Source organism: Talaromyces proteolyticus, assembly GCF_021365285.1.
Source record: "Talaromyces proteolyticus strain PMI_201 chromosome Unknown BGW36scaffold_5, whole genome shotgun sequence".
NCBI lineage: Eukaryota > Fungi > Ascomycota > Eurotiomycetes > Eurotiales > Trichocomaceae > Talaromyces > Talaromyces proteolyticus.
Window position 1 is genome coordinate 2253976 of NW_025764281.1, and position 13851 is coordinate 2267826.

Below are 13851 nucleotides of genomic sequence, written 5' to 3' on the forward strand. Positions count from 1 at the left end.
TCCAAACAAAAAATCGTTGAACGGTGGTTTTATGCGCCGCTGCAATAATCGTATCAAGCCGAGTCATACGCCACTGACTTCGAGGCTTTGCAAGTGTGAATCGATTTAGATATTTTAACATCCTTACCCGGAGAGACAGGCAAAAAGACGCGACGACTGCAGATATAAACTTTTGGTACATGTATTTTACAAGTTATATTGTGCTGCGCCTCCTGGCATGCGGCTGATACAGCAATAAATTACTAATTACATGTATGTATGTAATGTATACTCACGATACATCAACTGATACGCCGAGCTTCTTTCCTAGTGCGAGGGGAATCTGCCTGGCTCAGCCTCAGCCTCGTGGGTAAAGGGGATTATATTTATTTATCTTTCATTTCTGCATCAGTTACTGTATCGATATGGCCTCTTTGTTGTTGTCAGTTGTTAGCTACAAACCGAATGCAACTTTGATAGCATTGGAATTCAGCAACGATTCATACTCTAGTGAAACAACTTTCCCAGATGAAGAATCCATTCACCTTACATATCAAGAATCGGACGGTCAACTTTGACCATATACGGGTACGTGTACTCTCTTCGGGTCGTGCCCATTGCTGATTAATGAAATAGGATCTCAAACTTAGAAGACGGCGCGTTCTTGATGAACTCGACCGAACACATTTCCAATGGCTAGTGGTGTTTGTATCTGGAGTCGGCTTTTTGGCGGATGGGTATGATGTATGTTTAAAACATAAACATGGACCACAGTCAGCGATATCCCCTTTTAACAACCTATATTTTACAGATATACGCAGCTTCATTGATAATGCCCATGATAAGTCATGTATACTGGGAAAATAACATGCCTGCACAAGTCGAGGCTGCACTTAATGCCGCAATTTTGGCTGGAACGGTAATTGGTCAGTTGGCATTTGGAATATTTGCAGATGTTTACGGGCGAAAGACCATGTATGGCCTCGAGCTTATGATCATCATCGGGTCCACAGTCGGCATAACAATGTCCTCTGAAGGTGCTGGTGGTTCTATGAACATGCTGGGATGGCTTATTTCATGGAGAGTTCTACTTGGTGTGGGAATTGGTGGCGATTACCCATTGAGTGCTGTGATTACCTCCGAATTTGCGCCTACAAAGAGTCGAGGTAGAATGCTGGCAACTGTTTTTTTCATGCAACCTATCGGCTATCTGCTAGCCACTATCGTCTCGGTGATTGTCCTGGCAGCATACGGATCTGATATCCGTGGGCACGCGACCTGTCAGGACAATATTCAGTGCCGTAGTGCAGTGGATAGTGTTTGGAGATGGGTAATTGGGTTAGGCACGATCCCCGCCGCGTTGGCTATCTTCCTGAGGTTCAGCATCCCAGAAAGCCCTCGATATACAACCGAAATTCTGAATCGACCGGGCGATGCTTTGGAGGACGTCAATCAAATGGATTTGCCAGCCATGTCACCCACGCCTGCGCCTGCGCCTGACATGGAGGCAAATGCGGAGTTCGAGATATATGGCTCTGGTGTTCCGGGATTTAATGCAACAACCCTGCACAGGAATGAAGGTTCGCTAGATGAGTATCACGCTTCTGACAATGTTGAAAGACGCAGTTTGGCTTCACCACATGGGTCGCCAATGCTCCGTGGTGCATCTTCCACAACCGTCAATGAGGGACTGCATCATAATATCACTGATCCGAATCTTCTTACAGCCACTGCCGGGGCTCGTACTTCCTTTGGCAACAATGGTGTGGTTTTCACACGGCCATTTACAGCAAATGATGAGCGGCCAGCCTCGTTGGCGTTAAGCCCAACCATGCTCACTCATGCGGAATCGCATGAAAGCGGCCCATCATCCGAGGAAGATGGGGGTGGTATTGAGTCACGAAATATCTGGGCCAATTACCGCTCTGTTATGAAGGAATACCTTTGGGACAAAGGATGCTGGGTTGTTCTCTTTGGTACATCGTTGACATGGTTCTTCTTTGACTTTGCATTTTATGTCATGGGGCCCAATTCAACTCATGTCAGTGACAGAGTTTTCAACACATTAAACGATGAGCCTGACGTGTACCTGAGTCTGATGAGACAACTATGGCACTCGCTCGTCATTGTCTCACTCGGTTCAATCCTTGGAGGAATAAGTATGATCTATCTCATCGGACGCTTCTCACCGCGCACACTTCAACTCGCAGGTTTTCTACTCGTGTTCGCTCTCTTCCTAGTTGTCGGCCTAGTGTTTATATTCCTCCCCCCGCCAGCTCAAACCCCACTTGTGGTGTTTCTATACGTAATTGCCATGGTTTTTTTCCAGATTGGCCCCAATTTCACAACATATATCATTCCCTCGGAGCTTTTTCCCACCCAATTCCGTTGTACGGGAGTTGGTATCTCTGCAGCTGCTGGGAAGACAGCCGCCGTGTTTGCTCAGCTTTTTTCCACTCTATCTTCCCTGGCCCCTCAGCGCGACGGGTCGTCCAAATGGTTTGGTGTTGCAATTATTGTTTTCGGCGTTTTCATGTTAATCGGAGCCGCTTTGACTAAGTGGTTGACGCCAGAGACCAGGACTGCGGACGGACAGCCTAAGCCGCTGGAGGAGCTGGAATATGTTGGTAGGAAATATCCCATACGATATCTGTCCATGTCGAAAGGGGAGAAAGAAAATATCCCTATGGGTGAAACAAATATAGAAGATAGTCGAATTATGCCTGAACCTACTACTGATGCTGCTACTCATGTTCAAGGTCATAGGCATATAGTTACTGATATGGAGGAATGACGAACTTGGGATTTGGTGGCATCGTACCCTCTATGGTCATGTCAATTACGTCGTTTTCTTTGCATTATTAATATTACCAAATTTACCAGAATCTATGCAGGACAATTGTATTTAATCTTTTACTACCATAATTTTCACGTTGTTCTCATCACACGACGATATTGTGCCCAAATCTGGCAAATAATCAGAACCCCACCAGGGACGAGTGGAGGTGAATCAGGAAATAAATACCTCCATTTAAAGCAACTGGAGCTTTTCAAAACGCCGATGCCTTAGGCAACACATCATGACCAGCATTGAATGAAACATGAGTCTTCTCATCTAGTGGCGATAATAATCGATTTAACAGGTATATGCTCTTTTAATTCCTAAAATTAGATAGCTAGTTGTTCCATGTAACGTAATTCAAGAAGCAAACATAAATACATCATGGTACAATCGAGAAGGCCGACCGCCGGAGCTGTGCCTGGAATGTCAAAATATCAACACGTCAATTTCCCCACGCCATTACGCCATGCTGTCTTTCTCAGATGAATGGTTCTTTTGTTTTAGTTTTCATCCGTTCCCTATGCCTTTTTGTAATCTTTGTTGTCATGGACTCCGTCGCCCGAACAATACTGGCAGAGCTAATGCCCCCAAATCATCGCCATCTTCAAAGGACGAATCTAGATAACCCAGCGGTAACTGGCATATCGACCTGCTGTTTCACTTTTTCGGATAATCTTCACAACCTGGCCCCGGCGCAAACCAAGATAACGCGAAACAGGATCCGAGACCTGTATACGAGGCAGCTGTGACTCCTTCAAACGATACCGGTCTAGCAAGCGCGCCTTTTCTTCTGCGCTCAACAGGACATGTTTGGGTACAAGTTCATGACGCGTGATATTGACCAGAAGGTCGGATTCCTGGAAATGCTCACAGATGTGCTTGTCGAGGGTGGTTAAAAGACGAACGGCCGAGGGCGAAATGGGGGTTTGTGTGATGAATACGCCGGAGTGGTAGTTTCCTTCATCAACTGTGTGGATGAAAGCGCGCACTTGTTTGGCGCCGACCCCGCTAGAGTCGTTGCAGAATTCGACGTATATTGTTCCGCAGTCAGGAATGGGTTCAGGGTCAGTTGATCGCTTTTTCAGCGGTGTGTATTTGGCCTTCATGGCATCGGAGGGGATGGCGACGATTCTCATTCTGGATCGACTGTAGGACAAAAATTGCCAGGTTAGCTAGCCTGCGAAAAGCTGTATTACAAAGGAGAGAGCCGTACTCCACGAATCCCATTGCATCTGCATATTTTTGCCGAAAGGCATCGTGGGAAATGCTCAACTCCTCGTCGGAAACTTCATAGCCCTGTAGACGAGTGTTAACTGGCTTCACTGCTTGGTGCCCCATGTTGCTCTACCCACCCGGTCGTCGAGCATCTGGTGAACCGTCCTCCAGGTATGCCATAGCCTGGAGATTTGGCGCATGTTCTCATCAGTGAGAGAGGAATAATCGTCTTCCATGGTGTATTTTGTCGGATGCGCCGCAGCGCACGCTGTGAGAATAGAGAGTAAAAGCTTGCAGATGACCAGCTGGGCGGCTCTTCAGAGTAAGATGCCTTTGTAGAATTAACTAGGCGCTAGCATCAGATGCGCTGTATTCCACCGTCTACCAGACACCAGGGAAAAAAAGACAAGACAAGGCGAGAAGTGCAGTCGACTTCGATTTGCTTCTGCGCTAAAGACTCGCAACGTTAAAATAAATTCTAAGCGCGGGTAAGAGCCTAAAAAGGGCGGCCTTGGCAGTCGGGCGCCGATTGGCCAGCCTCGCGCGGCCAATAATGGACAGTGGCAGAAGAGGCCAGAACCGGAGAAAAACAGAAGCGCACCAAATCTCACAAGAGTCACTTCTGGCTCTGCTTCCCGGCCCAATTCGCTTTTGTGTGATCGGTCACCTGTGCCTCTCTTCGCGAATCCCCGAGTCTTTACTTGGTGAGTCCTATCCTCGCCCAAAATCCCATACTCCAGTCAATAGCGATCCTACATTATTTATGTCCATACGAGACGAGTCACTTGAGCAAAACCCATGTGACTTTCACTTGTCCGACAGCGTCAACAACGCCGCATCGCTATTTTGATTTTATTTTACTGACTTATCCCTAGTCTTCTATCAGGCAACATGGCCACCGCTGCCTCAGACGCCACAGCTGATGCTGTTGGACAGAAGACTCGCCCCGTCAAGCCAGATGAGGAAGCCTACAAGGCCAACCTCGCTAAAGCTGAGAAGGAGCACACCGCGGCTCAGGAGAAATTGGTGCGTGGTGATGGTACCACAATTACTACAGGTGGCTTACTAATGATTTTCTATTGAATAGAACCAAATTAAGGCCAAAATTGAAACCGCCAAGCCAAACAACCAGGATTCACCTGCTGCCCTCAAACAGAAGGAACTCCGCACTGAGCTTGCATCCATCCGTCAAAAGCAGCAAGGCTTTAAGTCCGCTCGCTCTAGCACCCAGGAGAAACTCAATGCCCTCGACTCCAACCTCAAAGCTCGTGTGGCCGAGCAGAACAACTCTCGTAACAAGATCGCCTTCAAGAACGTTGACGAGATTGACAAAGAGATTGCCCGCCTGGAAAAGGATGTTGACTCTGGCAAGATGCGCCTTGTTGATGAGAAGAAAGCGCTCTCTGATATCTCCAGCCTTCGCAAGCAACGTAAGAACTTTGCTGGTTTGGATGATGGCCAAAAGAGCATCGATACCTTGAAGAAGCAGATTGCTGAGCTGAAGAAGACTCTTGACAACCCCGAGGCTCGCGCCTTGAGTGACAAATACAACGAGATCCAGAAGGAGCTTGATGCTATTAAGGGCGAGCAGGATTCTGCTTTCAAGAATCTCAACTCTCTCCGTGATGAGCGCACGAAACTGCAGAAGGACCAACAGGCCAAATTCACAGCAATCCGTGAAATCAAGGACGCCTACTACAAGGCTCGCAAGGCTTACAAGGAACACGAGGACGAGGCATGGAAGGCGCGCAGGGAACGCCAGAAGGCTGAACGTGAAGCTTTCGAGCGCGAGAAGAAGAAGAAGATTGCTGATAAGAAGCTTGAGGAGGCCTCTCACCCAGCTTACAGTGATGAGATCTTGACTGCCCAAGGTCTCATTCGTCACTTCGAGCCTTCTTATGACTTCGCTGCTCTCGGTCTCGATGATAGCAAAAGGACCACTGGTGGTACTTTCCGCGCTGAGATCGGCCGTACCGTGGACGACGCGAACATCAAAGGTGTCCGTATCGTGAAGAAGGATGATCGTGATGACGACTACTTCATTGGCACCGGTGGTAAGAAGGGCAAGAAGGGCAAGAAAGTTGCCAATGGCTCCCCTGCTCCAAGCACCCCAACGGATGGCAAATTCAACCTCAGCTTCGGCGTCATTGAGGACTTTGCCAAGGTCAAGGTTGACCAGCCAATGAGCCAGGCAGATGTTCCGGCTGTAGTGGAGAAGCTGGCAGCCAAGATCACCGAGTGGAAGAAGAACCAGGCTGCTAAGACCCAGGAGGTAAATCAAACCCACAGCCTGTTTATATCAACTCTATAAAGCTAATCATATATAAATAGAACATCAAGAAGGCTAAAGAGGAAATCGACCGTCTTGAGGAGGAATCTCAGCGCGCCACCGATCATGCCAAGAAGGTCGCCCAAACCAATGCTGGCGTTAATGGTCACGTTTCCGCCGAGGCTGAAGCTAAGCAGGAAAACGACGGTGCTGCTGACGCTGCCGAGGAACTCCAGAAGGCTTCCATCGAGGATAAGGAGTAGAAAATGGAAACCAGTTATCTTTCCACCTTTCGCGCATCTGCGACGTATCAGAGCTCAAAATTCGACCTTACCACCACCTTTTTGCATACCACCTTAGCATATTCCTTAATGTTGCTAACAACCTCATATGCTCATCATTTTTAGTTTGGGGCATATTGGACATTTGATTATTCATTTTCCAGGTCACGCCTATACACATCTCATCTCCTACTATTTCTTATAATATTTTGTGTGCTATGACTCCAGAAACAGCGTCATTGTCTGAAAAGTATTTCGACCGCGGTCGGTTTTTCTTTTCTTTGTCTATTGCCTTTATTGACTATATGAGATTAGCCTGGGGGTCTAGTGACTCCCTGGCCTATCAACATTGTTGTCTATGTTATTACTTTTACCAACATTTGTATGGACATGATTTAATTGAACGATACAAAACATACTCTGAGCCCGAGAGATTAAATGTCATATTTCCTGTGGTAATCTCGTTTCCCGCAGTCTCTAGGTTCCAGACTATATGCTTGAAGCTAAAAAATATGCACCTATGAGTCAACTAATAACTCACACCACGTGTTCTTCAGGATCATGTTGGTTCTACCATAGTAAATCTAATAGAAACGAGCGCGAATACGCATAAGATCGGTGAATTCCCATTGGTCAGAAGCTGGTATAGTTACGGGCCGACAATCTTCCGGCGCAGTAAAACGATAAAGTTAGCTCATTGTAGCTTCTGAAAATCCCAATCAGTGGAGCGGGACGACAGCGAGAAAACCTTCGCGAATCGTACAACCCTAGCCACGACTCGCAATGGGTAAAGGCAAAAAGGTAAATACTCTATTTATTCTCATTTCTCGTCTCACAATCATAATAACAAGTATTCCTTGCTAACGAAACTTCAATTCTAGTTTGGCGGCAGGAAAGGCGGAGGCGGCGGCGGCGGCGGGCGCCAACAGCGACAAGAATACAAAGAACTAATCAAGTCTAATCCCAGATACGAAAGTTATTATAATGATCATGGGATTATACCTAAGGATGAGCAAGAAGAGTTCTGGGCTGCTCTGAGACGAGATCTCCCAAACTCTTTCCGCTTCACTGGTTCAAGAGGGTATGTTAGACCCGCACTGATAGACAGATGCTTAACATGTGCTTCTCACACTTGCTAATGCTTGCATTTTATAGTCATGCGCTTGCAGTGAAAAACCGATTGATAGATATGCACATCCCTCAGATCACCTCTATCACCTATGAAGGGAACTTTGTCGAGCCCCCGAAGCCTGTACCGTGGTATCCAGATCAGTTAGCATGGTTCATGACGACTCCTAAGAACGTCATCCGTCGATTCCCGCCCTTCTCGGCCTTTCAAAAGTTCCTGGTGGCGGAAGCAGACGTTGGTAATATTACTCGCCAAGAGGTCGTCAGCATGATCCCACCTCTGCTTCTCGATGTTCGGCCTGGTATGACGGTGTTAGATATGTGTGCTGCCCCTGGAAGCAAATCGACGCAATTGATGGAAATGTTGCATGCTGGAGAAGAAGAGTCAATACAGAAAGTTAGAGAGGAAGTCAAGCAGGGCACCTACGATCCCTCCAAGCTTCCTGAAGGCCTGCAGGACGACGGAAGATCCACGGGTCTACTCATTGCTAATGATAGCGATTATAAACGAGCACACATGTTGATTCATCAGATGAAGCGACTTAATTCGCCTAATCTTCTTGTCACAAACCATGACGCTACCGGATACCCGTCCATCAGGCTTCCTTCCCTTCCTGGAAAAGAGAACATTAACGTATATCTCAAGTTTGATCGCATCTTGGCTGACGTTCCATGCTCTGGAGATGGCACCATAAGGAAGAATCCCAACATTTGGTCGGACTGGACACCTGGGAATGCTCTGGGATTGCATGCTACCCAAGTGCGTATTCTTGTCCGTGCTCTTCAGATGTTGAAGGTCGGTGGACGCGTCGTCTACTCTACCTGTAGCATGAATCCCATAGAAAACGAAGCTGCTGTTGCGTCCGCAATTGAGCGTTGTGGAGGCTTGGCCAATGTTGAGATCATTGACTGTGCGGCAGAACTGCCCGAATTGAAGAGGAAGGAGGGGTTGCGGAAATGGAAAGTCCTGGATCGTGACGGTCGTATTTGGAATAGTTGGGATGAAGTCGACGATCATCGACAACAGAATGGAGATACTGGACTAGGCCGGCTGGCAAAGACAATGTTTCCTCCATCTGAGGATCTACCACTGGAACGCTGCATGCGTGTCTATCCACATCTGCAAAACACTGGTGGCTTTTTCATCACAGTTCTTGAAAAGAAAAGTGAGATCAGAGCGAAACCAGAAGACAACAAGAAGGTCGTTCCCAAAGCATCCGTGGCTGCGGTTGTCGAAGAGCTTGAACGGAGAGCGCAGAATGGTAATAGCGGACCGCTGGATAAGATCGAGAGCCTTGATGAACTAGTGGCCCCTATTGAAGGAACTGATGGAAAAGATGCAACAGTTGCTGAAGCTTCTAATCAGCCTCCGTACAGCGTGACCTTAGGTGCATCGTCTCCTTCCGGAAAGCGTTCAGGGGACCACCTGGATTATCAAGTTCCCACAAAGCGAGTTAAGGTGGAAGGCGGCACCGAACTCATTATTGGAGACCGCCCAGTCCACTACCCACCTCCACCTGCTGCGGAGAGTCAGGAAGACACCACTTATGAGCCTAAAGTGAAGGACTTTGCGGAAACTGGTGTAACCCCTAAACGTAAACCGGGGCAGCCATTTGAAGAGCCATTCACTTATATCGATGGCAACTTAGACGAAATCCAAGGAATATTTGATTTCTATAACATATCTGAGCGGTTTCCGCGGGATCGTTTCATGGTCAAAAATGCAGCAGGTACCATGACGAAGACTATATACTACAGCAGCACTCTAGCACGAGATATTTTGACAGAAAATGAGGGCCGTGGATTAAAATTTGTCCATGGAGGCGTGAAGATGTTTGTCAAACAGGATGCCCAGCGACCCAATCAATGCCAATGGCGCATCCAGACTGATGGTTTGTCCATAATCGAGCCATGGCTCGGCCCTGAGCGTATCTTGACCTTGACCAAAAAGGAAACCTTACGGAAACTGCTCATTGAGCTATTTCCTCGGCTAGACGCGAAGACATATCAAAGTCTGGGCGAAATTGGTGAGCAGACAAAGGATATAGAATTAGGATGCTGCATTATGAGAATCGAGCCAAGTGAATCGGAGGACGGATTAAAGTAAGAAACCAAACCTACCTGACAAAGACGCGCAACTTAAAACTTCGCAGGGAACGAATGGTTCTTCCATTATGGCGGTCAATGTTCTCCGTCAACCTTATGCTTCCCAAGGAGGATCGACGTGCTATGCTTCTCCGTATTTTTAACGATGATACACCGGTACAGCACTCTACGACACCTAGAGGTGTAGCTGTTTCTACAGAGCAGGAAACAGATATGCCAAATCCTCAACCTGACTTGGCAGACCAGACCGCCGATGTGGTATCTGGAGCTGTGGATTCGGAAATGGCATACGACGAGAACGAGAAGAATATACCGCCTCCTGTCGGCAAAACAGAGGAAGACATCATCAAAGTCGAGAATATCCTGGCCGGTCAGGAACAGGAGGACCTGATGTCTACGCGGGAGACGTACCAGCGTGATGGCGACGAAGAAGACCGCTTCAATACAACAGTGTAGATAGTTTGATGAGTAAAAAGTTTTACTATCGATGAATCAATTCCGTGTACTATTACTCGAATTCCTATTCCGGACATCTGCTTTGTAGGCTATGCAACGATACGCATTGGGCGATCAATAATTTCGATTGTTGTGCTTATTTTTATCGGCTCTTCACGTCATTGAATTGAAATTACCTGTCCCGCAATAACTAGTCCTGTCCATTAACGCAGATTCTCATTGAAGCGAACAGCTAAGCCAACCCAGCCAAACTTTACTGTAATAATTCGCAACGAATAAAGTTAGGTATTTTGGCGCCAAACAAATCAGCATTGCGTGCCATTCTCAAAGTGACCGTGGCGCAGCACGGCCGTAGCGCCATCGAATCTTGCCCGATTGGGGGATAGTGTACGAGAATAACGGCCGAGAACAGCCACTGTTGATATTCATATTCAATCAGTTTCGGGGTTGAGGAGTATATAAGATTGGTAAATCTTCTTGATGAATTTGTTATTTTCTTTTTATTCAAATTTATTTCTGTTAAAACAAGACACACGCTCAAGCTATTTGCGATATAGACTCTTTTCTTATCTAGATCAATTAGCAGTCAAACAACCCCTATACCTCCAGTTCGGAAAGAAATACAAATATATCAGCCTAGAAAAACACCTATCACAACCATGGGCATCATAAAAACCGCAATCCTCGTTGGTGGTGGTATTTACGCCGCGAAAACTATCATGAAGTACGGATCTTCGCCTATCCTTAATACATATGATGCTAACAATAGTCAAATCAGAAAGCAGGACAAGAAAGAAAGAACCAGTAACAACAACCTGAATCCAAATATGCCTGCATCCAGGTATCCCCCAGGCCCACCTCCGGCATATTACCAAAACCAGTCCTATCAACAAGAAGGCCCAGGGTATTACAATTATAACACGCAAAGTGGTCCTCAAACTCGAGAAAATGGAGGATTTGTTGACAATAATCCGAATGGTGGTTGGAACTTGGATTATAAGGGATGTGATGGATCTTCACAGGGGAAGACGAATGGGGTTGACAACATTCGACGTTAGCCGGTTGGAATGATTAGGTTTTTTGCAATGGTGTTCTGGTTGTGGTTGAATTTGTTATTTTTTAGGGGCAATGTTTTCAATGGGACAGCTAGGAGTATTTCTCTATAATTGAAGCAAGATTGTGATTGCACTACAGAAATATAAGTAGATACATGATAGATACCAGTTGTTATATAACATTTAAACTTGCAGTCTTATTTCTTCTGAAGCCATTACAAACATGAGTCTCCAATCCTATACAATTTGTTTCAATTACGCCATGGCAACATGTTTGAGCCATTCCTTCCTTCACTTTAGAAACGATCTATTTTAAAAGAGTGTTATCCTTTCAATCCGTCAGACCAGGAAATTTGGTAGCTTGTAATACGCTACCCGACTCGCTAGTCTTGACAGGAGCAGATGGAATTATGACAGTCATGAAACGGCAATGATCACTACCAGTGTTCTTCCAGCCATGCATCGTTCCTCTATTATGAAATAATGAAAAGGCCGTTAGCATAAAAAGTCACATTTAATACTCATTAATCAAATTATATATGAACATGATCTCACCTCTGCACAAAAACATCGCCTTCTGATAATGTTTTCTCCACCCCATCGTCAAGGATAAGCGTGATCGATCCTTTCAAGATCACACCATAATCCAAACTTTGATTACGATGCATAATGACTGGGTTTTCTTCCACATTCACATCACTAGAAATCGACAGTGGTGGAACGTCAACTATTTCACAAATAATGTCACCACGCGCATTCTTTGAGCGAGCGAGGTTTTCGTTGGATAGTTCATATTCCGGTCCCTGCGGATCAACAGGATACTTTGTCGTTCGATGTACGAGATATAACCCGGGAACGGAATGTTCATTCTCGGGCGAAATGTCTGCGCGTGGGTTGACAGCAGTGATGTAGTCGTCGTGAGTGAATATTGCTTTCCCGTCTGCCGAATGGCCTGTGACAAATCGCCGTGTCGACGGTAAATGAGGTAGAGGATAGAATGAAGACATTATCAATTGATTTATTTTATTTCTTGACAATCTAAGACCACGAAAAGGTAAAAACCGAAAGCTAAGCCGAGAGACTATTGCTAGAATATCGACGACATAATATTAATGGTAGAAAACGGTACAGCAGTATAGTATGGAAATAAAAGCAAATTTTTGTGAATTGAAGAACATACATAATTGTGAAAACCCGATATTTCGGTCATGTCTGGACCTCGGTGTTATATGTTCAACTTGGCCGAAGTATCGGAGAATTATAAAAGTCGCATAGTGCAGTTTTCCCTAATAACGCGCGAATGGCGGATGTAGACTTGAAATCTTTCAGAATGCTAGCCGAAAAGCTTATGAAATATTAATATACTCCAGCTTGGATCCTTTTTTTGTAAATCACATATGTAATTATCTTGACTGTTTTCTTTACCATCGAAATTAAACTTATGGAAAGATGGCTGTGACGCAAGAACAGTTACCCCACCAGCAGCGATTATCAGCAGCAGCTCGTCTTCGTGCTGCCCTCGCTGAGAAATCAAAGACGATTATTTGTCCAGGAATCTACGATGGCATTACCGCTCGACTTGCCCTCAATGAAGGATTCGAATATCTATACATGACGGGTGCTGGCACTGCAGCAACCCGCCTGGGTCTACCCGATCTCGGAATGACTACTATGAATGACATGGTTGCAAACGCAGGATCCATTGCGTCCCTCGATCGTTCAGTACCGTTGATTGCTGACGCCGATACTGGTTATGGAGGTCCTTTGATGGTTGCTCGGACAGTTCAGGCATATATGACCGCCGGTGTGGCCGCAATGCATTTAGAAGACCAAGTTGTTACGAAGCGGTGCGGCCATCTCGCCAATAAAGAACTAGTCGATGAAGATGTTTACCTCAGTCGGATACGTGCGGCCGTAATGGCTAGAGAGGAATTGGCAACAGCATGGCCTGGAATGGACATTGTCATTATTGCACGAACAGATTCTCTGCAATCATTAGGATATGATGTAGCAGTCTCGCGTCTTAAGAAGGCAATCTCACTCGGCGCGGACGTGGCATTTCTAGAGGGAATGACAAGTATGGAGCAGTGTCGAAGTGTCTGCACTGATTTGGCACCTGCACCGGTGCTTTTGAACATGGTGGCTGGTGGAGTGACGCCTGATTTGAGCGCCGATGAAGCTGCAAGCTTGGGGTTTCGTATTATCATCTTTCCAGCCGTGTGCCTTGGTCCGGTCGTAAATGTTGTGGGTCAAGCTCTCAAAACTTTTAAGACGACGAGGAGGAACGACGTCAGTGAGTTCCAGAAACAAACCGGAGTGAAAGGATTCTTTAATGTCTGCCGCCTAAATGAATACCTAGAGTTTGATCGTCAAGCAGGCGGAAATGCATTCAATGGAGGGGTGTAATGTCTAGATAGAAAATGCGATGTTAAAAGACTACCTGGATCCCCTAGAGATGGAGACAGTCACATGCAACCTAGTAGATAAAAAGTTGGGCGAAGAGGTAGGAATAGGCTTAGG

The 13851-nt window shown here is 46.2% G+C and overlaps 7 protein-coding genes across 7 annotated transcripts; 5 read left to right on the plus strand and 2 right to left on the minus strand.

Moving 5' to 3' along the window:
* Positions 1–507: 507 nt before the first annotated feature.
* BGW36DRAFT_406933 (major facilitator superfamily domain-containing protein) lies at positions 508–2773 on the plus strand (the record flags this gene model as incomplete). The annotated part of the gene is made up of 3 exons (XM_046219020.1): positions 508–567; positions 616–723; positions 791–2773. The coding sequence occupies 3 exons, from the start codon at positions 508–510 to the stop codon at positions 2771–2773; spliced, it is 2151 nt and encodes a 716-aa protein (XP_046073560.1).
* A 308-nt stretch (positions 2774–3081) lies between these two features.
* Positions 3082–4494, minus strand: BGW36DRAFT_377280 (RNA polymerase subunit). Its single transcript, XM_046215978.1, has 3 exons — positions 4174–4494; positions 4035–4117; positions 3082–3967 (listed from the first exon to the last, which is right to left on the minus strand). Exons 1-3 carry the CDS (start codon positions 4270–4272, stop codon positions 3439–3441), a joined length of 711 nt encoding a protein of 236 aa, XP_046073561.1. The 5' UTR covers positions 4273–4494; the 3' UTR covers positions 3082–3438.
* A 763-nt stretch (positions 4495–5257) lies between these two features.
* Positions 5258–6576, plus strand: BGW36DRAFT_155091 (uncharacterized protein). Its single transcript, XM_046209542.1, has one exon. The coding sequence runs from the start codon at positions 5409–5411 to the stop codon at positions 6345–6347; it is 939 nt and encodes a 312-aa protein (XP_046073562.1). The 5' UTR covers positions 5258–5408; the 3' UTR covers positions 6348–6576.
* Positions 6577–7312: 736 nt separating this feature from the next.
* On the plus strand, positions 7313–10515 carry BGW36DRAFT_377284 (putative methyltransferase). Its single transcript, XM_046215979.1, has 4 exons — positions 7313–7387; positions 7468–7667; positions 7742–9817; positions 9868–10515. The coding sequence occupies exons 1-4, from the start codon at positions 7370–7372 to the stop codon at positions 10274–10276; spliced, it is 2703 nt and encodes a 900-aa protein (XP_046073563.1). The 5' UTR covers positions 7313–7369; the 3' UTR covers positions 10277–10515.
* A 248-nt stretch (positions 10516–10763) lies between these two features.
* Positions 10764–11525, plus strand: BGW36DRAFT_377286 (uncharacterized protein). The gene is made up of 2 exons (XM_046215980.1): positions 10764–11000; positions 11055–11525. Exons 1-2 carry the CDS (start codon positions 10936–10938, stop codon positions 11332–11334), a joined length of 345 nt encoding a protein of 114 aa, XP_046073564.1. The 5' UTR covers positions 10764–10935; the 3' UTR covers positions 11335–11525.
* A 137-nt stretch (positions 11526–11662) lies between these two features.
* BGW36DRAFT_426779 (uncharacterized protein) lies at positions 11663–12338 on the minus strand (the record flags this gene model as incomplete). Its single annotated transcript, XM_046220316.1, has 2 exons — positions 11663–11801; positions 11887–12338. The coding sequence occupies 2 exons, from the start codon at positions 12336–12338 to the stop codon at positions 11663–11665; spliced, it is 591 nt and encodes a 196-aa protein (XP_046073565.1).
* Positions 12339–12780: 442 nt separating this feature from the next.
* Positions 12781–13737, plus strand: BGW36DRAFT_294870 (Pyruvate/Phosphoenolpyruvate kinase-like domain-containing protein; the record flags this gene model as incomplete). The annotated part of the gene is made up of 1 exon (XM_046211128.1): positions 12781–13737. The coding sequence occupies one exon, from the start codon at positions 12781–12783 to the stop codon at positions 13735–13737; it is 957 nt and encodes a 318-aa protein (XP_046073566.1).
* Between the last annotated feature and the right edge of the window lie 114 nt (positions 13738–13851).

Bases quoted from the DNA above. Each gene is read 5' to 3' on its own strand.
- BGW36DRAFT_377280 (XM_046215978.1), bottom strand. From the start codon at position 4,272: ATGGAAGACGATTATTCCTCTCTCACTGATGAGAACATGCGCCAAATC. The intron at 4,118-4,173 runs GTGGGTAGAGCA...ACTCGTCTACAG, and splicing joins ACCAGATGCTCGACGACCGG to GGCTATGAAGTTTCCGACGA. The intron at 3,968-4,034 runs GTACGGCTCTCT...TTTGTCCTACAG, and splicing joins GATGCAATGGGATTCGTGGA to TCGATCCAGAATGAGAATCG.
- BGW36DRAFT_155091 (XM_046209542.1), top strand. From the start codon at position 5,409: ATGCGCCTTGTTGATGAGAAGAAAGCGCTCTCTGATATCTCCAGCCTT.
- BGW36DRAFT_377284 (XM_046215979.1), top strand. The intron at 7,668-7,741 runs GTATGTTAGACC...TGCATTTTATAG, and splicing joins CGCTTCACTGGTTCAAGAGG to TCATGCGCTTGCAGTGAAAA. The intron at 9,818-9,867 runs GTAAGAAACCAA...AAAACTTCGCAG, and splicing joins GAATCGGAGGACGGATTAAA to GGAACGAATGGTTCTTCCAT.
- BGW36DRAFT_377286 (XM_046215980.1), top strand. From the start codon at position 10,936: ATGGGCATCATAAAAACCGCAATCCTCGTTGGTGGTGGTATTTACGCC. The intron at 11,001-11,054 runs GTACGGATCTTC...TAGTCAAATCAG, and splicing joins GCCGCGAAAACTATCATGAA to AAAGCAGGACAAGAAAGAAA.